Source organism: Microplitis mediator, chromosome 6 (assembly GCF_029852145.1).
Source record: "Microplitis mediator isolate UGA2020A chromosome 6, iyMicMedi2.1, whole genome shotgun sequence".
Taxonomy (NCBI): domain Eukaryota; kingdom Metazoa; phylum Arthropoda; class Insecta; order Hymenoptera; family Braconidae; genus Microplitis; species Microplitis mediator.
This window is the reverse complement of record NC_079974.1, coordinates 6,317,392-6,340,699: the sequence shown is the minus strand read 5'-3', so window position 1 is coordinate 6,340,699 and position 23,308 is coordinate 6,317,392. Positions and strand designations below refer to the sequence as shown.

Here is a 23,308-nt window from a genome sequence, read left to right as displayed (position 1 = left end):
AAAAAACAGATATCTTGAGTCAAGAAAATATTTATGAAGACAAACGTTTTCGGGAACCAAGTCAAGATTTTCTTGATCCAAGAGAATTCGTCTTGGTTGGAGAAGATTTCTACTTTATCTGACAAAATTTAGGTCTTCAAAAAAATTTTCTTGAATCAAGAATATTTACCTTCAGTCGAGAGTTTTTTTTTTGTGTGTACGTACATGCACAAACGAACCCACACATACACGTAAACACATATAATTACATGCATAAACATACATAAGAATACACAAACAGATGTATATACACGTATAATTACTCATACTCCTTTATATATAAACACACACATGCACATACATACATGCGGGCACTCATTGTCTGATTCTTTTTGATATACGTTAGATTCTTTCATGAAATTCCAAGAACGAACGTTTAATGAATATGAAAGTTTCATTAGCCTTGGGAAAAAACAACGAGTTCAAAATTCGGACCGTCTAAAAAACTCTATTTTAGACGTTGAGCTGGAAAAATACGGAAGAGGGTTGACGAAGCCAATGGTTTTAGTCCAATTGTGTTCTAATTTGACAAATTTCGACGAATGTATGTGTAACAATATGCCCCAAGTCGAGAAAATGGCATATTCTGTTATGGGCTATTTACAGTATGAGCCGAGAGATTGTTCTGTCTCACAGTTTATTGTATCGGTTTATACTGGAAATAACCAGAATATGCCACTACTTTGACTTTGCAACAATATTTAATTTTATTATTTATTTACAATCGGAATTAATGAAACCCGATTGAGATTTTTCCATCAGATTTTATTCGACATAAGTGTAAAATAATCAATCTGAAAATAGTAGACCCGATATTTGGGCCAACCCCTAAATTTCCTGCTATTTTCGAGCTCAAAGGGCTCAAAACATTAGTACTTGTTAATTTTTGAGCCCTTCGAGCTTAAAAAACTTTTGGTCCGTAAGAATATTTATTTTAATGCAAAAGTAGTATATGAAACACCAAGAAAGGAAGGTGGGACATTCCAAGGCACAAGTGTAATTGCCTACCCAAACCGAAAGCGAGGGCGGCAAACACGCGGATTGGGACGTTTTACGTTCCTTCATTGGTGTGTGATATATATTTTGTCTGACGATTTTTTTAGAACGAATCTACCGATTTGAACTTACTTGGTGGCAATTGAAAGTGCTCACCAAGACTTAAAACGGATTACTTGTTAAAGAGACTCGGGTAAGTGGTTTATAAGTTATACCGAAAAAACCTCAAAAAAAGTTTTTTGTTTGTCGTATAACTCATAAACTACTCGACCGATGAACTTCCATACCTCATCAGATTTAAGTCTTAGTGAATCTTTTCGATTGCCGCCTAGAAAGCTTAAATCGGTTGATCTGTTACGAAAATACCGTCTGATAAAAAAAATACACACACAAGCACACACACACACACCCACAAATATTATTCTCAATTTAATCTCAATCGGAGTTTGCGAGGGCGCTTCAAGCGTATTCCCAGATAGCAAAATGACGTCTTGATGAGTTCTGAATGAATTCCTATTTATGATTTGGACGACTCATCAACATCTTCAAGAAGTCTTTAAGGCTGGGCCGCACCTAACGAAATCCTGAATTTAAGAATTCTAATTATTTATTAAATAATTATCATAACAGCAATTTTGTTAGCTTCCGACTAAAAGCCGAAGAAATACTTCCTCGGAAGATTTTCATCATCCGAGTCCCATGAATATTCAAAAAGTAATTAGAATTCTTAAATTCAGGATTTCGTCAGGTGCGGCCCAGCCTTAAGAAGTTCTCAAGATGTCGAATGAGCCACCTAGCGAACTCAGTAAGACGTCATTAAAAAGAGTTCTCAAAGAGTTATTTTTTCTGACTTCGCAAATAAGACTTCAGTATGAATTTACGATGACGTCTTGAGGAGCTCCTAATTTTTACTTTATAAAAAAGTTAAAAGAAGAATACATTTAGACGTCACAAAACTGACGTCTTATTGATGGAGTCTTTAAGAGCTCTTAATTAATAGTTCTTAAAGATGACACCTTTAAGAAGTCATCATAAGACTTCTTGAGGACGCCTTCAAGAAGACGTCGTAATACAGTCATTTCGACTTGAATGCTGTCTGGGTTCTATTTAATCAATAAATTAATTATCAATCGGAGTCTCTAATCGGGGTCTTTTCTATTTTTATTTAAGTGGCAAAAAAATTTCATGGTGAAGAAGAATGGAGGAATTGGGTTGATTCGAAAGAATCGGAAAAAAATGATAATGAAGAAGAAGTGATGAAAGTTAAATTAAGAAAATTTATTTACAAAGGAAAAGAGCGCTGGACTGTGGTAGAAAGAAAAAAAGAAAATATTGGATCTATTGAAATGATGGATGAAGAGGAAGAAAATATGGAGAAAAATGGACCCGAAGAAGAGGCGGAAAATGAAATGAAAGAAGATGAGTTGAAAAAAAGCGAGAATGAGACGGAAAATGAAATGAAAGAAGAGAAGAATGTGAAAAAAGGGATAGAATATCAGATAATAGAGAATGAAAAAATTGAAAATAAAATAATTAATCGTGTCATAACAAAAGACGGAACAACAGTTTTCTACTGGAAAAAAAATTGATTAAAAATAAATTAATTAATTATTCAAAAATTCAAAAGTGCCCGGGTCAAAAATAGAACTTGATTCAGGCTCGTTTCACCCTTATTTTCTTTTGAAGTTATCGATTTACCGACAATTTTTAGTTAAGATCCCGACTTTTTCGACTTAAATTACACTGAAAGAAAAAAGTACTGTTTTTAAGTATCTACGTGTTTGAATCCTACCGAGTAAATATTTGTCTAATTATAGTAAAAATATACTCCAACCAATTAATATTTTCTTGATTTAAGAATTTTTGTACTTATTTTAAGAAAATATTACTTGGTTGGAGTATATTTTTACTATAATTAGACAAATATTTACTCGGTAGGATTCAAACACGCAGATACTTCAAAACAGTATTTTTTTCTTTCAGTGTAAATTATTTTTAACTTTTTGAACTTTTTTCATTTTAGTTTCAACTTATTTCAACTTGTTTGTATTTTTTGATCTTAGTTTGAACTTATTCGTCTTTATCTGAGCACGATAGTCATCCACCTTACTTTAAACTTGCTGAATCAAGTAGAAAAAAAGTTATTTATTCGCCTTACTTTCGCCTTAATATATAAAAAGGATTTCAGCTTAGTTTTGACTTTTTCGCCTTATATTTTAAGTCGAATAAGTCTAAACCAAGTCAATTTCGACTTGATTTCAGATTTTTTGTTTTAAATTGTGACTAAGTAATAAAAAAGCGAGTTTATGTTGTGAAAAATAGCGCAAAATTTAGACTTGGTAAGCCAAGTCTAAATCAAGTTTTATTTTTGACTCGGGTACACGCCTAATTATAAATATAATCATTACTTTTATTATATTACTAGCTGTGGTCGCCCGCTTCGCTGGATTTTTTTTTGCAGTGCATATATTTATGTGTTAAATTATCTGGACTGTTCTGAAAATTTCAAAAACGATCTGAGAAGTTCTAAAATATTATAAATTCGAACATCACTTTAAATTGGTTCTGATCGTTCTAGACTATTTTTCGATCTGGTTTTTCTTATCATTTTCGTCTAATTTACGACTTTCAAATATATTTTTGAATTTTTAGAATATTTTTCTAATTTTTAAAACAATATATGTGAGGACAATATTCACACATATATTAGAATTTCATAGAATGTTATCCAATTTCCAGAGCATTCCAAAATATTTTAGACTGATTAGAATCATTTTTATAAAATTTAAATCAACTGAGTTCAATTTGGAGCATTCCAGATAGTGTTGCCGCGAGAGTAAAGAATATCTCGATTTTATCTACAGGCTAAAAATTAAACAAAGTACAAAAGAATATTGTATAAAAGTCACGTCAATCATTGCAGCACGGGTTTTTTACTTCTTGATCAGTTATTCTTTGACATCATAATGAATATAATATTTACACTTACAAAATCACATATATATGTCAGCGCAGTGGATAGCATCAAGGACTTTCAATCGGAATGACGCTGGTTCGAGCCTAGCAGTCATCGTGATTTTTTTATCAATAAAAAATATGTTTCTTCCTCTAACTAGTGTACATGTTTCAAGCGCAAGCGCGCGCGTGTCGTTTTTCGTTTATTTATTTTAATATATATTTTCGTGTTATTTGTATATATTTCTTTGCTTTCGACCAATCAAATAATCGGAAAAGAGGCTTCATACATCTCATGCCTTTTTTATTTAAGGATTAATGCTCTTAACTCCTAATACAATAGATAACGTTCCCGATCGAATTAAAATTCTCTCATTTTTTTTTCGCAATTTAATATTTATTTTAAAAAAATTACAAATAAGATAATCCTGATAAGGATTTGATGAGGATATCCTGATAAGGCTATCCTGATAAGGACCTCATGGGTCTTAAGCGTTACATCCATATCAGGATCCTCGTCAGGATACTCTGATCTGCTCCTTATTTGAAATAAGGTTAACCTGATAATGTCTTCGTGAGGTCGTAATGAAAAATTCTAGTCGGGATGTTCTCATCTCGTTTCGTCTAAAAATATTTATTTAATATTTTTATTAGCCTTATACGACGTTTTCAAATGAAGCACGACCATTTTGAATTTGATTACCAATGTCTTTGCTATCAATGATCGCACAAAAAATTCGAGGGTGGATTTAAAAACTTTAATGAATTCTCTACAAGATTATTCTATCGATTTTCATGAAATATATTTTTTCAAGATCTTAAGATGCGTAAGAAACAAGGACAAAAAAAAAGACTTTTTCACTATACCTGCGCAGAAAGTTTACATTCTTGCCCTGTTTAGTGGGAAGAAAATCGTTTATTTCTTTCATGAGAAAATAAATGATACAATTGGCGCAAGCGTCATTCTTCCCTCAAACGGAGGCTAAAATTTAAACTTTCATGTGCAGATCTGATAAAAAGTTTGATACACACCACGAAGGAAGGTATGACGGCACAATTCGCGTGTTTGACGATGTCCTAATGCAGTAATAGTTCTTTTTTCGGGTATTATATAAATCTTGCACAAGCCTGGTCCGAAGTACATTAATCATCCATATCTTTATATAAGTATGTATCTCGCTGTAGACACTGGCACAAAGTTTTAGATCAAAACTTTTGTCAGACCCTTTTTTTAGGGGCCTTTTTTTTTAGAAGGAACAAACGAAAAATTTTTAATGTTTAGTAAATTTACGACTGGCCGATTATCGGTTCGCAAGGTTGGATTGCTGTTGGTGAATCACTGGTTCATGATTAATTCTTGTTAAATGAAAAAATCTACTAATCATTCATTAATTATTAAAATAACTTATTGTTATAGTTTTTTTTAATTGATAATAATTCATTCTTTATTTAAACTAAGTTTTCATTAATAAATATTTTAATTTTCCAATTATATACAATTGAAAATTAAAATTTCTTTTCGTAAGATAATATTTGCAATCAACAACCGCAATTTTAGAACTTTACATCTATAAATTAATTATAATAATAAGATTACGAAATTATTTTTTTTTTCTAGATAATAAAAAATAACAATTAAATTGCTTTTTATATTTCATAAAACCGAGTGGTTAGAGTATAATGAATAAGTAGTTAATTTGAAAGAATCAGCACACGAGTAGTAGGTTCAATTATTAGCTACCGTTCAGGCCTAGCACTCAGAAAGACGGCAGTTCGCGCCCAGAGCCCAGCAGAATTTGTCATCGAGATTTTTCAACATCATTTTCCTTACTTGAATAGTTTAAGCGTTGATAATCATGAATTATATATACTAAGATAATAATATTAAAACTTTTTTTTTTTAATTCAACTTATTTGCTTGTTTGCCGATAGCCGAGCGCCATTAATGGGCCGGAGTTATCATTTGTATATTAAACCGTTCATTAGGCCATTAAAAGTTGCCAATATGAGGCCGTTAATCAGTATACTTCACCTGGCCATGGGTCCTCCAAGGGCCAGTTTCCAAACTTTGTATGGGATTGGCAAGGATAGGGTTTTACAAAATCAATATAAAGTATTTCTACCCCAACCTGTAATCTAAAATTTTTGAGCTCGACTGTTAAGCTTACTCAATTAATCCAGCGGAGTATGAATTGTCTAATCTGGAATGGCTCCAACGTTCAAATACGTCACCAACCGTTCTGATTAAATTTGCTGGGGTCGAATTCTAGCCTACACCAGCTTAACCTCGAAGAAGTCGAGTAGAACTAGCTAGAGTAACTTTCCATAGAGAAGGGGTCAATTATCACTTCGTTAACCTTCCAAATAAAATTTTTGAGCTTGAATGTCGAGTTATTACCTTTTTAACCCAGAAGAATATCATTGACCTCAGCTAGAACTGTTCCGGAAGCAAGTGGTACGAATTTTACGTCGCCGACCTTTCTGATGTAATTTTTTGGGGTCAAATTCTGGTTTTCACCCATTTCACCCAAAAGAAATTGGGTTGCACTAGCTAGTATCCTTGCTCTAGCAGATGTTGTGATTTGCTAAGCGCTGACGTTTTTATTGAAGTTTCTGCAGTCGGAAGATAAAATTTTTCTCGTATCACCCTGAAACTTATCCATTCTACTATCTTAAATACTTCTCAGGGCCAATAATTGAAATTTTCCGGCGAGCTTATTGAATTTCCGCGCCCGCGATGCTCCTAAGCGATCTGAGGATTCTTAATTATGCATATTCACGGTAAATACGTTTTTTTTTTTTTAGTTTTTTATTGCACCACCAGGCGGCGCTAAATGCGTATTTTTAGGGGGACAATGTCCATTGAAGGACATTGGCATGTAGTCATTTAATTGTGAAAAATTAGTGCAAAATAATAAAATAAATTTTCAAGATAAAATTTATCCTGTAACAACTGAAGAAAATCTAGAAGAAAAAAATGAAATGAAGAAAGAAGAAATAAAAGAAGAAACAAAAAACGAAAAAGAAGTTCATAAAGTAAAAATAGAAACTAATGAAAAAACAGACTTAGAAATAATAATGGAAACTGAAAATGAAGAAGAATCTGATTTTGATGATGATATGCATCAAATAATGGCTATGGGATTCCAGAATTTTAATATTTATGGAAGCGATACCGACTCCGATTCAGATGATGAAGCAGAAGAAGAATCAGAAGAATAAAATAAAATAAAAATGAAAATAAACAAAGAAACTACCAAAACTTTTAACAAAAATAAAAAAGATAATAATCAACCTGAAAATGAGGAAAATTTAAAAGAAAAATCTGAAAATATAAATACAATCAAGCAAGATAACAATCAAGAAAAAAATTCAAAGGTAAATTCCAATTACAATATTGAAAATAAAGACTACAATTTACATGAGTCGATCAATAAATATAATAAAGAAATTATATATGCTCAGCGAGTATTAGTTATCAACAATGCTCGTGAGAACGAAGAAAAAAATCAAGAGGATGCCACAGGACACTCTTCACATGATACTGATGCTATAAATAAAAATAAATTACGTTTTGAAAAAATAAAAGAGGTGCTAAATGTAAAACATTTAAATAAAACCGAACAAGAATCTCTTTATGATTTAATAAAAGATAATACTGAAAGATTTCATCTTCCAGGTGAATATTTACCAGCAACAGATAGAGTTGAACATGAAATTTTGATTACAGATGAAAGACCTGTTAATATTAAAAATTACAGAATTCCTTATGCTTTAAAGGAAGAAATCAATCGACAAATTAAAGAATTATTGGAAAATAATATTATTGTGGAATCAAGGTCACCATACAACAGCCCAGTCTGGATAGTTCCAAAGAAACCGGAATCTGAAGGAAGAAAACAATGGAGAATGGTAATCGATTATCGAGCGTTAAATGAAAAAACGATTAAAAATGCATATCCACTATCAAATATAACTGATATAATTGATAGTTTGGGTGGAGTTGAATATTATTCTGTACTAGATTTATCATCGGATTTTCATCAAATTAAAATGAAGAAAAAAGATCAACATAAAACTGCTTTTTCTACTATTTTAGGTCATTTTGAATTTTTAAGATTGGTTTTTGACCTAGCAAATGGCCTAATGGGATTAATTGGTGTTATATTATATGTTTTTATGGATGATATAATTTTATTTGCAAGAACTTTACAGGAACACATCGAACGGTTAAAAATTGTTTTTCAAAGATTAAAAGAAGCAAATTTAAAATTAAAACCAGATAAATGCAAATTCCTCAAACGAGAAGTTTGTTATTTAGGTCATTTAATGAGTAAAAATTCTATAAGACCTGATCCAAGTAAAATTGAAGCTGCAAAAAAATATCCAGTTCCTACTGCTCAGAAAAAAGTTCGTCAATTTTTGGGTTTTAGTAATTATTATAGAAGATTTATTAAAGATTTTGCAAAAATAGCTAAACCATTGACAAAATTACTTCAAAAAGATGTCAAGTTTTTATGGAATAAAGAAACTCAAGAAGCTTTTGAAATATTAAGAAATAAATTATGTGAACCACCTGTATTAAATACACCTGATTTTACAATGCCATTTATTATTACCACTGATGCATCAGGTTATGCAATCGGAGCAGTTTTATCACAAGGACAAATCGGAGAAAATACTGCATGTGCATACGCTTCAAGAGTATTGAGAGACGCTGAAATAAGATACGAAACATATGAAAAAGAAGCATTAGCTATTGTTTTTGGTGTAAAAATATTTAGACCATATGTTTATGGTAAAGAATTTACTCTCGTTACAGATCATAAACCATTAGTTTGGTTTCAAAAGGCAAAAGATGTAAACACAAGAGTTTTGAAATGGAGATTAAAATTAGGAGAATATAATTTTAAAGTTATTTACAAACCAGGTAAAACAAATTATGTTGCTGATGCTTTGTCAAGAAATCCAATCGAAACAGAAGAATTTCAACAAATCAAAGTAACAACAAGAGCTGCAGCAAAGAAACAAGAAATAAAAACCATACCACAACCAACAACTAAAACAACTAACGAAATTAATAAAAATAAAAATTTAAACAAAAACAAAAAAGAAATACAAAATAAATTAAGTGATAAAAATAACGATTCAACTGACGCAGAAATTACAAATCAACCAAGAATTATCAAGCGCAAGACAAAAGTGAAACAAATCAAGAAAAGAAAAGAAATAAAAGATCAAGAATTAAATCAAGAACGTGTGAGCAGTTCTTTAAGCTCAGATGAAAATATTGAAAATATAATAAATGAACAAAACAATAATAAAAATGATTCATCAGATCATAGTGATTCTGATATTAAAGAAATTTTAGAAGCGGGAAATATTCGTAATATAGTTGACATTAAAGATTATTTTCATTTCAGAAAAGATAATTTAGCTTAATTTATTAGCACCAATGGTGAACCATGCGATAATGGCGCAGTTAAATTAAAAGAAATAAATAAATTACCGACATCTAAAAATTTAGAGTTAGGAAAAGTAGTTGAAAAGAAAATTAAAAATAAATATTATTTTGCTTTGCCTATTCGTGAAAAAGAAAAAGAATCAATTGTAATTTTAATTGAAAATTTAAAAACAATTTTTGAAAATTTAAAAGAAACTTTAGAAAAATTTAAATTAAAAACAGTAAGTTTCGCAAAAAGTGAAAATATAGAAAATTTACCGTGGAATAATGTCATAACAGAATTAAAGAATGTTTTTGACGGAACTGATATTAAAGTAATAAGCTGTTTGGGCACAAATATTTATGTTCCTATCGAAAAAAGAGATGAAATTTTTTATGAAATGCATAAATCACCAATCGGGGGTCATAAAGGGGTAACTAAAACTTATCAAAGAATTAAAAAAGATTATTATTGGGAAAATTTGAAAAATGATATTCAACGTAGAATTCAACAATGTTTAGATTGTCAATTAAAAAAATTAGTTCGTATAAAACACAGGGAACCTATGGTTATTACTGATACTCCAGCTGCTTGTTTCTGGAAAATTTCTATGGATATTGTCGGGGCAAAACAAAAAACTAAAAGGGGAAATGAATATATTTTAACTATTCAAGATTTATTTTCTAAATTTTGTATTGCAGAAGCATTACCTAACACTTTAGCTACAACAATTTCAACTGCATTTGTTAAAAGATTTATTTGTTATTTTGGTCCGCCAAAAATTATCCTTACAGACCAAGGTCGTAACTTTTTAAGTGCTATTTTAAAATGCGTAGCAAAAAGATTCGGTATTCAAAAACTTAAAACTACAGCTTATCATCCACAATCAAACGGTTCATTAGAACGATCACATCACACATTAAACGAATACCTTAAACACTACTCATCCATTGATGAAGAGTGGGACGAATGGATTGAGTTAGCAACATTTTCATACAATACAAGTTATCATGAAGGAATTTAAAATATACCTTATGCTATTGTCTTTGGACAACAGTCTAGATTACCTTCTAGCGAACCAATAAGAGAATGTGAGCAATTACCTACAATGCAAGGTTATTTAATTGATTTAATCACAAGATTACATGGGATAAGACTATTAGCTTATCAAAATTTAGTTGACGCTAAACACAAATCTAAAAAATATTATGATAAACATTGTAATCCACAAAATTTAAAAGTAGGTCAATATGTATTTTTACAAAGTGGACCGAATCCAGGTAAAACAAAAGATCATTACTCTGGACCACACAAAATTCTTGAAATTTTGGGTAAAGGAAACGTAAAAATTCAAACAGAAAAAAGAATTCAAATAGTTCACATGAATCGATTGAGATATTCATTTATAAATCCAGAAATTACACCCCTCGCGGACTCGGGATTACTCCGAAATCATGGTGAAATTTCGGTGAAATCATAGTGAAATGACAGTGAAATCACTGTAACTTTGTGCCATTTGCTTACTGTGTGATAATTATCATCCGATGGTAATTTTATGATGATTTCACCATCGATTCATAGTAGAATCACAATAGCATAACAGTCAATTTCCAGTAGTATAGCTGTAAGTTGACAGTATTATTACTGTGTATTTACAGTGATTTCACTATCAGTTTATGCTGGACCTGCAGTGCTTCAGTCATGCTTTCTCAGTAATAATACCGTGATCATACAGTGATTTCACAGCAGTCTTACTATAGATTCTTCGTGAAATCACAATAATATCGCTGTGAATTGACAGTAATATTACTGTGATTTCTTAATCATTTAATCCTGGATCTGCTTAGTTTTCATCGAGATTTAGGGGCAATATTGAGATCCTATATTTATTGATTCAAAGATAACAATAATAAAATTAATAATAATATTATAATAGCAACAATAATCCTAATCTTGGTTTTTCAATAAATAATTTTTCTTGTTTAAAAAAATTGTTTAGTATCCATCCCTTTGTACGACTTCATGTAATTCCTCTGGAGGATTAAATGCTATTTTTTTACCCTCGGTAAAGAAGGAATTTATTTTTTTTTAACGCATGATGGGACTCGAACTGCCGACCCTTCGATTGAGAGTAGCTTAAGTCATGTACTTTAGCCCGCTCGGCCACCACACGCATTCGGAACTACATATTTAATCTGTTACTTCATGCTATTAAATACTATATATACTCAAGACTAAGCTATAAGAAAAATTATTTTATTAAATACTATAAAATTAAAAGAATTCGATATTTATCAAAAAAAAATTTTTGCCTTCATTTGTAAATCATCAAGTTTTCTTAATTTAAGAATATTTTATTTTAAATTATGATAAATAATAAATATTTACTATTGAAATATTAATCTAAATGATATTCTCTTTATTTTTTGCAGTAGTTTAAATTCAATTTATACAGTTTTAAAAAAAAAGTTATTCAATTTTTTTATTTATTTATTTTTTTTCATAATTCTGAAGAATTTTACCGTCTTAAGCTTTTATAAAATTAACTAAATTAGATAATTACAGATAAAATTTCGCTCGGAAATTCCTAAAATAGCTAAATTTATAATAAATAAAATACATTTGTGCCCAAATATTTGCTAAACTTACAAATAATTATAGGAGCATTTATGAAATAATTGATATTATTTTTTTTTTAATTCCATTTCTATCGATTAATGACATTAAAAATTCAAATTTTGATTTTGAAATTGGATTAATGATAGATATACCGTATCAGATCACTATCAAAGTAGAGTGAAATCATGGAGAAAACACTAATAATTTGCTGTGAAAGTATCATAGAGTCACAGTGCTAATACTACTAGGTTGTCATGGGATCACGGTAAATTCATGGTTAAACCACTATGAACTGACTGTGAAACTATTGTAAAGTCACAGAGTTAACACTATCAAATGACTATGGAATCACAGTGAATTCGTAGTGAAATCACGATAAACTGACTGTGAACCCATGATAAAGTCTCAGTGTTACCATTGTTGGGTTACCATAAATCGATAGCTGATCGACAGTAAAATTATCATGAAAGTATGGTAATTTAATTCTAAACCTACAAAAGAATCACAAGTGAAATCACTATGGAACTACCATAAAATTACTGTAAAATTACTATATAACCAGAGTGACGAAATGGCACAAAACGACTGTGAATTCACTATGAAATTACCATCAATACACAGCAAACTTACGGTAAAATTGATTTCACTGTGATTTCACTGTGATTTCACTGTGATTTCACAGTAACCCCGAATCCGCGAGGGACCAATTAAAAAAACACGTAAACAAAAGAAAAATAGTGATGAAGAAAATTCTAATTAATTTATGTTTACAGATGATTTTCAATATCACTTTTGTGATTTATTTTATTTTATAATGGTCATCATCAGCGAATGGAATTATTGGGTATGATTGCGGGAAATTTTCATCAAATTCAACAACAATTTCAATTACAGAGGTGGGAGATTGTGATTTTCACCCTAAAGAAATAAATACAACAGAACCGTTTATTCAATTATTACAATTAGAAGAATATTCGTTAACAAAAGTCATTCAATGTTAAATCGAAGTAGATCGAAATATTTATCATTGCGGGGCTTATTCTCATATGTCAGTAGTATATAGCGGGCGTATGAAATATATTGAAGAAATTTCAAAAGAAAGATGTTTAGATATTCATAAATCGGGATCATATAGATTCGGTACATTATTTATAACCGGTTTAAAAATTAATAGCACAACTACGCGTGGTGCAACACTCGCAGGGTCAATCGGTAATGATGAAACGTGTAATAAAGGAAGTTATTCGGATTTTTATGGAAGTTGGAGCGATATTGTCGTTCAAGGGGTTTTAAAAATTACAATACAAGAATATTTCGCGGAAGTTAAATATGAAAATGATAAAATTTACTTAAAATCGGGTTTAACATGTACTTTATCTGATTTATCTTGTTTGGATTTAGAGGGAGGTTATACTTTTTGGGACTATATTCCATCGCATAAATGTGATTTTCAAAATTTCGGGGTTTTATATACGGGTAAAGTAAATAAAACATCTGAAAAAAATTCAGATAAACATGAAATTATTTATTCCTTAGAATCAAATGGAATAACATTTGCATTAACTACCACAAATGTTGAAATTATTTGTGGCTATAAAATAATCAGAACTGAACATCCTAAATTATTTATCTTTGAAACACCAAAGAATGATTTAATGTTAAATAATGAAATATCAATAGAAAATTTAGATCTATTTGCGTATGTTAATTCTAAGTTTGTATATGTAGAAAAATTTATACAAAAACAAATTAAACAATTATATTATGATGTGTTAATTCATCGTTGTATGCTAGAACGTAATACTTTAAAAAATTTGTTATCAATTGCGTCAAGTAAACCAGACGAATTTGCTTATAATTATATGAAAGGACCAGGTTATATGGCTATAATGTCAGGTGAATCGATAAATATTGTAAAGTGCATACCTGTTGAAGTATCAGTTTACCCAAGAAGTGAGTGCTATAACGAATTACCAGTGAAAAGAGGAAATGACAGTTACTTTTTAACTCCGAAAACAAGAATTTTAGTAAGAAAAGGTACTCAGATTGATTGCAATCCACTTTTTCCACCTTTATTTTTAATAGATGGATCATGGTACGAATTTACACCTAATCCGGTTGAAGTTTTACCACCAAATAAAATTCAACCATTAACTAAACCAACATGGAAATATACTTCTCCAAAATTTTTAGCTACAAGTGGAATTTATTCTGAACAAGATCTCGACAAATTAAGACATAGAATTATGTCTCCAGTAGAAAAACCAGCAATTTTAAGCAACATTGCTAGAGGAATGGATGGTTTGTATTTTGCAAATCAGGGTGAATCAATATTAAATTTATTTGACACTAATGCATTACAAAAATTAGCTGATTCAGCATGGGAAAAAACATGGGGAAAATTTTTAATTTTTGGGATCTGCAAGTGCGGGAATATTTAGTATAATTATGATTATACGACTAATAAAATTTTCATTTGACGCATTACTTCATGCTTTTCAAATTCGAAAAACTCATGGATGCTCTTTTTATTTGTGTTTTTCATTTTGGGATACCTGTACTAATTACATTTTAATAAGAGCACAAGAAAATAACATTAAGAATATTCATTAAAGTATTAATAATAATAAATACACAAATGCTCAAGTTATTCAAGATCTTCAATTTATTTGATGTCTAAATTATATCAAATTCCGCTACGTTTCGTTGACAATCTCAACTTCATCAGGCTTCTGTAAACCAATAACAACCATAATTCCCATGTCAATTATATAAACAATTATAAAAATTAAATTATTTAAGTTTTACAAAATAATAATACAGTCATATAAATTTAAATTATAAAAATACATTCCAATCTTAAATAAAATCAGTATTCATATCATTTCTTTTCTCAAAAAACTCTTTAACAATAAATAAACGAAAACTTTTTCCTTTTTTCCTCTAACAATTGTCATGGGAATTATGGTTGTTATTGGTTTTCAGAAGCCTGATGAAGTTGAGATTGTCAACGAAACGTAGCGGAATTTGATATAATTTAGACATCAAATAAATTGAAGATCTTGAATAACCTGAGCATTTGTGTATTTATTTATTAGCTGAGATCTGAATATTGCCCCCAATTAATAATAATAATAATACAAATTCAAACAATTATGAAAATGTTGAATTAGTTATAATTCAACAACCAACCCAAAATCAAGAAATTCAAACAACAATTGAAAATACTGAACCATCAGGACCATCAACAGATGAAAAAATTTATCCAAGTTTACCAACAAATGAAGAAGGAAATAATGAAACAAGAACTATTCAAAAAACAACTAGCATGTTCCGTTTATCCTCATAAAATAATTTTAAACTCAATTCTAAAATTACTAACAACTTGTGACTAACAAATTTTAAAAAATTTTTAATTATTTTTATTTTATAATTTTAGTGATAATACTTGAAATTAAAAGTGTTATTACAGATGAAAATTCCTGCCGGAGTACTTAAACAGATGAAAGAAGATGAAGAATTGGATGCATTGTACGGAATTCCACACACCAGAATTCCTGGAAGAAATTTAAAATTCTACGCAAGTTTGATAACATCATATTGTACCATGCCAAAGGAAACAGTAAAAGAGTTTTATCATAATGATTTTGACAACGCATCTATGTGCGAAAATTGTTTAAAAGACTGTCCAATGATTTTTACTAAAAGATTTAAATATTGCAATCAAAACTGGCATCGGTTATATCCGTATAAAATTTCGGGAAATTGCATTAAGTGCGGTGAAGTGTTAATATATCAAAAACCGGGATATATTTGTGAAGATTGTGCTAATACTTGGGTAAATTTAAAATTTCATTGTTGTCAATATTGATATTAAATAAATATATAAATATATAAAAAAGAAGGAAAATAATAATAGAAAAACAGAGAAAAAAAATATAGAATGAAAAATAATTTTTCTAATAACAATAGGAAAAATAATAGTTAAGATTTTTATAAAAATATATATTTTTACGTATTTATCAATATTTCAATTTATTATGAAAAATAAATTCAAACAATATGAGAATACGTAAGAAATTAAATATAATAAATTTTATAAGTTATTCTTAATAGAAAAGTATATATATATTTATTTATCGATTATTCTCAAGGTAGCTTTCTGTAATTGGATAAATAATCGATGCATTACCATCTTTGCGCTGGTAATGTTCTCAGCGCGGGAGGATAGCGACGCGCGCAGTCGTCGCGAAATTTAAATTTTTACATATGTCTATATCTATATATATTAGAGTGTCTCAAAAAAATCAACTTTTTTTTTTTCTTGAAGAACATTGAAAAATCGACAGAGTATCTCTAGACAAAGACCCTGTTAAAATATGAGACCTTAATATTAACATTTAAAGGTGGCGATTCACGATTTTCTATTTTCCATTTAAATAACATGGGAAAAAAAAATTTTAATTTTGGAATTTTATACCTCGGCGATGGCTTATTGAACTGATAAGTTCAGGATATATTTTTGTAGGGAATTGAACGCTCTACAAAAAAAGTCTCTTATCATTTTTTGATAAATCCATCTGTTCAAAAGTTATTGGAGCTCGAAGTCAAGTTAGAGTAAATTTCGAGATCTTTTTACTTTTCCGGCGAAACTATCGGACTTATCATAAAATGTCATGATATCTTTTTTGTAGACAATTTTATTTCCTACAAATTATCATTGATAAATTTTTTTCAAATTCTGCATTTTTTTTTAGTTATTTCCATTTTAATGCCAAGCTTCTAAAAAAGTAGTGTTCTGATCGATTTTAAGAGCTTGGCATTAAAATGGAAACAACTAGAAAACAATGCAGAATTTGAAAAAAATTTATCAATGATAATTTGTAGAAAATAAAATTATCTACAAAAAAATCTCATGACATTTTATGATAAGTCCGATAGTTTCGCCGGAAAAGTAAAAAGATCTCGAAATTTACTCTAACTTGACTTCGAGCTCCAATAACTTTTGAACAGATGGATTTATCAAAAAATGATAAGAGACTTTTTTTGTAGAGCGTTCAATTCCCTACAAAAATATATCCTGAACTTATCTGTTCAATAAGCCATCGCCGAGGTATAAAATTCCAAAATTAAAATTTTTTTTTTCCCATGTTATTTAAATGGAAAATAGAAAATCGTGAATCGCCACCTTTAAATGTTAATATTAAGGTCTCATATTTTAACAGGGTCTTTGTCTAGAGATACTCTGTCGATTTTTCAATGTTCTTCAAGAAAAAAAAAAAAGTCGATTTTTTTGAGACACTCTAATATATATACATATTCAACATATTGAAGTAATTAAAAACTACATGAATAATCAATAATTACAAATAAAAGTAATAGAAATAGATTACATAATTAAAAAAAAAGAGAAAACTGAAAAAAAAAAATAATAATAATAATAATAATAAATAGACAAATAAGCTATATAAAAAAAAAAAAAAAAAAAAAAATATTATTCATATATATATATATATATTTTATTTATATACATATATATCTAAAAATTTATGAATATTTTTATTATTACTAAAAAAAAAATATTCCATTAAATATTATTTCAATATTTAATGCATGTTAAATTTTTATGTCATTGGAATGCATGCTAAAACCAAGGCATAAGTCGCGTTATCGCAAAAGGGACTCAAATGACACTCCTTCCGCATATAAATTCTTTTCAAAATTTTGAGTAGGGATGTTACCAACCGGTGACACCTTATATTTACTAAAAATTATGCGTCATTAAGTGTCCAGCTTTACTTTAAGAACCACGTATAAACGTAAATTACGTAAAACAAGTGAAAGTAATAAATCAAAATAAAAATAGTGTTGTAATATTAATTAAATAAAGACATGCCAGGACTGGTTGGTGGTTGGGATGTTTGAAAAATACGCATATTTAAAAATATAACAATATTTTTATTTGTCACAGCACAAAATATCACTGGGTTGCAAATTAAATAGTTTATTTAATTTATAAATACAGTTAAATGTCTGAGCTCATGAATACGTGAATGATTGAATACAAAATATTGAGTTGAGCTCGAGTAAATAATGAATTAAAAATAATCAAGTTGAGTTTAATTGAACACTGAGTTGAATTGTGTGGCTTTGTCACTTTCGATTAGTATCGGAATCATATATGATAAATAAAGATTCATTTTCAATAATAATAATATATAATTTATTTAAAACCGTAAGATGGACGGTGGAGTTAAAGGTACATCTATCATGGGAAATTGCCTACCTAGTTCGGATTTGGTAATCTTTCATGATGTTTAAAATCATATTGTGTGGCTTTGTCACTTTCGATTAGTATCGGAATCATATATATGATAAATAAAGATTCATTTTCAATAATAATAATATATAATTTTTTTTTTTTTTTTTTTTAATAAACAACAGCAGGATTTAGATTTATTTAAAAATTAAAAATTGTGTGATATGTAAATGTGTTGAATCTCGTGGCAAGAAGACCGACGCCATTATCTATTCGTTTATACAATTTCAAGTGTCACCACGTGTTTTGTATAATCTATTAAAATTGCGCTCATCTCGAGTAACTAATTAAAAGTAATCAATTAATTACATTCAGAGTTCATTACTCTATATAAAAATATAATTATTTTTATAATCGCGAGCTCCAGAGCTCATAAAATAATTAATAAATAACATCAAGAAATCCAGTGTTCTACAACCTGTTCCTGACGAGGTTATTTCATCGAGAAAGCAACAGGTGCATTTTTTATTAAACATTTACTTGCTATCAGTGCTCAATTAATTTAAAAGACTCAGTTTTATTATTTATTTAATTATCATTATGCTCAATTTCTTAATTAATTTAAAAGTTATGTTTCGCTCAGTAGCCTCTGCTATCATGCTACCACGTGTTCAACAAATAAATTAAAATCAGTGTAATTTATCATGAGCTCATTAAATTCAATTCAATTAAGTGATCATCACTATTAAAACTCAATAACAAAAATATTTATGTATTCAGTGCTATTAAAAATAGTAATTAATGTGTCCAATAATTCACTTCGCTCAGTAACCTCTGACATCATGTTACTTATTATCATGACATTTTTGCATTCAACTCAGTGTTCAATTAAACTCAACTTGATTATTTTTAATTCATTATTTACTCGAGCTCAACTCAATATTTTGTATTCAATCATTCACGTATTCATGAGCTCAGACATTTAACAGTATTTATAAATTAAATAAACTATTTAATTTGCAACCCAGTGATATTTTGTGCTGTGACAAATAAAAATATTGTTATATTTTTAAATATGCGTATTTTTCAAACATCCCAACCACCAAACAGACCTGGCATGTCTTTATTTAATTAATATTACAACATTATGGTCCTTCGAGCCGGATGGTTGGTTGGTTGTGTCGGTAGCATCATCATTGGGCAGCTGTACTCATATAACCCCATTCACAGGTCAAGGAGCTCACTATGGGGGATGAAGAGAAGAAGAAGGGTCTTCCAAAGGACCAGGAGCACTCAGAGGTTCCTGAAGGTACCCCCAGGGACCAACACCTCTTTCCAGTAATCAACGTGGTCGAAAATCAAGGCCTCAGCGACTCAAGCGCCACCGAGACTGGGATCCACGGCGAAGGAGACCAGTCTAAGCAGAAAATTAAGCGCTCTCCCAGGAAATCGACGATTTCCCCAGCACTCGAGCTGAAAGTCATCAGCCAGCACTCACGCCTCAGAGTCTTCTCAGACTGGGAAGCTCTGGCGGATACACTCACCGTCGCCGACGGCTTAGCTCAACTCAAGTCTCGACTTGAGTTACTCGAGGGTGAATGGCACCAATTCAACCTCACTCACGACTCACTAGCACTCACCTGCACCAAGGAATTCTTGGAGAGCTCATACGTCAAGGACGGAGTATACGAGCTGGTGTACCGGTCGTATATCAACGCCAAGGGCAAACTAATCGCACTCATCAACTCAATTCCAGTACCAGCTGCTGTTCCAGCTGTAGTGCACTCAACCCGGGCTCCAACGCATCTGCCAGCACTCGCAATTCCCAAGTTCGATGGGCGTTACGAGAACTGGCCTGAATTCAGGGACTCATTCACCTCAATGGTGATTAATGCTCAAGAACTTGCTCCAGTTCAACGTCTTCAGTACCTGAAGAGCTGTCTGCAAGGACAAGCCGCACTCAGCCTCGCCAGTGTACAAATGTGCGATGACCAATTTGTACCTGCGTGGAATCAGCTAAAGGAAAGGTACAACAACCCTCGCCTACTCATCGGTGCTCAACTGGACAAGCTCCTTAATATGCATGTGCTCACTTCACGCTCATCTGAGCAGCTCAATTACCTTCTGAACACCGTTTCAGAGGTAATCAACGCACTCAACGCACTCGGGGTACAATGGAACTCAGATATGAATCCGCTGCTTACGCAGTTGATCATATCTAAACTGGACTCACACAACCGGAAGCTCTGGGAAAACAAAATGGGTGCTTCCACTAAATACCCATCACTCAAAGATCTCAATGACTTTTTAGTCAGTCGTGCTCGTGCTCAAGAACGGGTGGAACAGGCATCAAAACCACCACGTTCATCTGGCAAACCAGCGTCATACTCTGCTGCTGCTGTTTCCAAGTTGCACTCATCGGAAACTAAAGCTCCAGCCACGAACTCATCTACTGCACTCAAGAAGCCTCCCAAGAAGGTATTCCCCCCTGCACAATATCCTTGTGATTTGTGTAAAGGAGATCACTTCATTGTGAGATGCACTCAATTCTTGGGACTCACAAAGACTCAACGCACTCAAGTCGTTGTGGAGAAGCGACTTTGTGAAAATTGTTTTGGCCATCATCTACCGGATGCGTGCAATTCACAATTCACCTGCAGGGTGTGTGAACAAAAACATCACACCATGATACACCCGGGACTCAACAGCACTCAAAAACCATCTAGCTCGACCGCTAGAAGCACTCAATAAAGACGTCTGCTTCCACATGACGACTCGAGCGACGCTCAACTGAACTCAATTGCACTCAACACGTCTGGCATTCATCATACTAGTACTCATCGCCCAGCAATCTTACTCGCAACATGCCTAGTGGACTTGATCACTAAGTTAAGTACTCATCCAGTACGCATATTGCTGGATCCAGGGTCTGAATTATCGTTTGTTTCAGATTCCTTGGTAAATTCACTCAAACTTAAACGCACTCACTCATCTATCCAGATTATTGGTATTGGTGTTGCCAATGCTGGTAGAACTAAAGGTCGAGTCGCACTCAAGCTTTCATCTAGGCATTCAAACGACTCAGTCATCATCAGTGCTCATATACTAGGTGGTCTCACTACTCAACTACCATCTGTTGGACTCAACACACTCAACTGGGACCAATACAAACAACTACAATTGGCAGATCCAGCGTTCATGAGACCAGGACCAATTGATATCATCATTGGTGCCGATCATTATGGTCTTATCATTAAAGATGCACTCATTAAAAGGTCTGAAGGCCTGCCAATCGCTCAAGATACCATTTTCGGACCTCTATATAGCTGGCACAGCCAAATGGGCACAATCCTATGAAAATTATATAGAATTACGTGCTTTTTATGTGCTTCACAATGCCACCAATTTTGATTTTTGGGCTCGATTATTTTTTTTTTTTTTTTAAGTTATGCCAGCTCGATAATAAGCTGCAACAGCCATTCACGTTTTGCAGGACTTTAATATAAAAAAAGACAATGTGCCTAGACTAAAATTATGTGCTCTTTATGTGCTCCACGTATGAGTAGATGAAACAATTATCCCACCCTAATTTTATTTTTTAATGATAATTGTGTTAGCTAAAATAAATTCAACATAGCCGTAATGATTTAATCAGTACGTGTATCGGTAAAGACTAATGTCATCGCTGTAAAATTATGAGCTTTTTATGTGCTTTCAAAGTATGTGAGTCATATTCAAACAACTTATAAATGTGACTACTTAAAACGAAGGAATCCAAATAAAAAAAGCTGTGTCTATGGATGTGTATCGGTAGAAGAAAAAAAAGATGCTGGTAGTGTGTGTGTGTGTGTGCGCGTGTGTGTGTGTGTGTGCGTGTTGGTGAGTGTCTCGTAGCAGGGAGTGGTAGTGTCAACATATTTTAGTGACGGTTTATAGTTGGTGGTGGTGGTGTGCATATATGTCTGTATATGTATTGCCTACTTATTACAAACTTCAAATAAGCTCTTTATTGTTTTGAATTTTGACTGTCGGGACGTAATTATTTTCATCGCAGCAGCTTGGTGTTGGAAAAATATATAACAGACGCAGCTAGTTCCTTCCTCACACGAAATTCGAAAGAAAGTGCCTATGTGCCTAGATTAAAATTATGTGCTGTTTATGTGCTCCACGTATGAGTAAAAAAGTTTGGAAAATCCAAATGAGCATGCCTTAAGCGGTCGTGTCATACACGAATTATTTAGATTAAATGTTTACGTTACGATTTGTTAATTTTTTCATAAAGACTCCTATTTTTTTCTTTTTTTTTTGCTTACATTTAAGAAATTATTAAACTATAATAAAAAATTATTATAGAAAATATTGAAAAATTCCCGTGGATAGAATGGAAATCTTTGCTAACGCCATCTAGCACGCTCCGATAGAAGAAGCAGGTCTTCACTAACTCTGTTTATATATTTTTTTTATATATGGCAGCCTGAGATGTAAATTTTTTAGCTTCGACAGTACACATTTTATTATTTTATAATCAAACGAATAATAATAGAGTTGTGGTTTTTTAATCGGTTTGTTAGAACGAATTTACGGATATATTGAAATAAAATTTAAAAGAATTAGTTTTGTTTTTCGAAAGTTATGGAGATTACAAGAGGAGTGTTACATGTATTTTACAGGATTTTTTCTGAAAAATTCATTTTTCATCCAAATTGTGGGTTGGACCAGCTGTTTATTGTTTAGAAAAATGACCATTGATGTTTTCTTTTATTGGGGTACAAAGGCCGATCTACTTTAACCACTATATTATTATTTATTTAAATAAAACTCTGACGGACTCCAGTTTATTTATTTTAAGGCGAGAGTAGAGCATACCTACGCTCGCGCTTAAGGCATGCAATAAAATAATTATCCCACCATAATTTTTTTTCTTAATGATGATTGTGTTAGCTGAAATAAATTCAACATAGCCGTACTGATTTAATCAGTACGTGTATTGGTAAAG

General features: G+C 31.2%; 1 protein-coding gene across 1 annotated transcript; it reads left to right on the top strand.

The window, feature by feature from the left end:
* Positions 1 to 19,557: 19,557 nt before the first annotated feature.
* On the top strand, positions 19,558 to 21,063 carry LOC130670433 (uncharacterized). Its single transcript, XM_057473838.1, has one exon. The coding sequence runs from the start codon at positions 19,558 to 19,560 to the stop codon at positions 21,061 to 21,063; it is 1,506 nt and encodes a 501-aa protein (XP_057329821.1).
* The last annotated feature ends 2,245 nt before the right edge of the window (positions 21,064 to 23,308 follow it).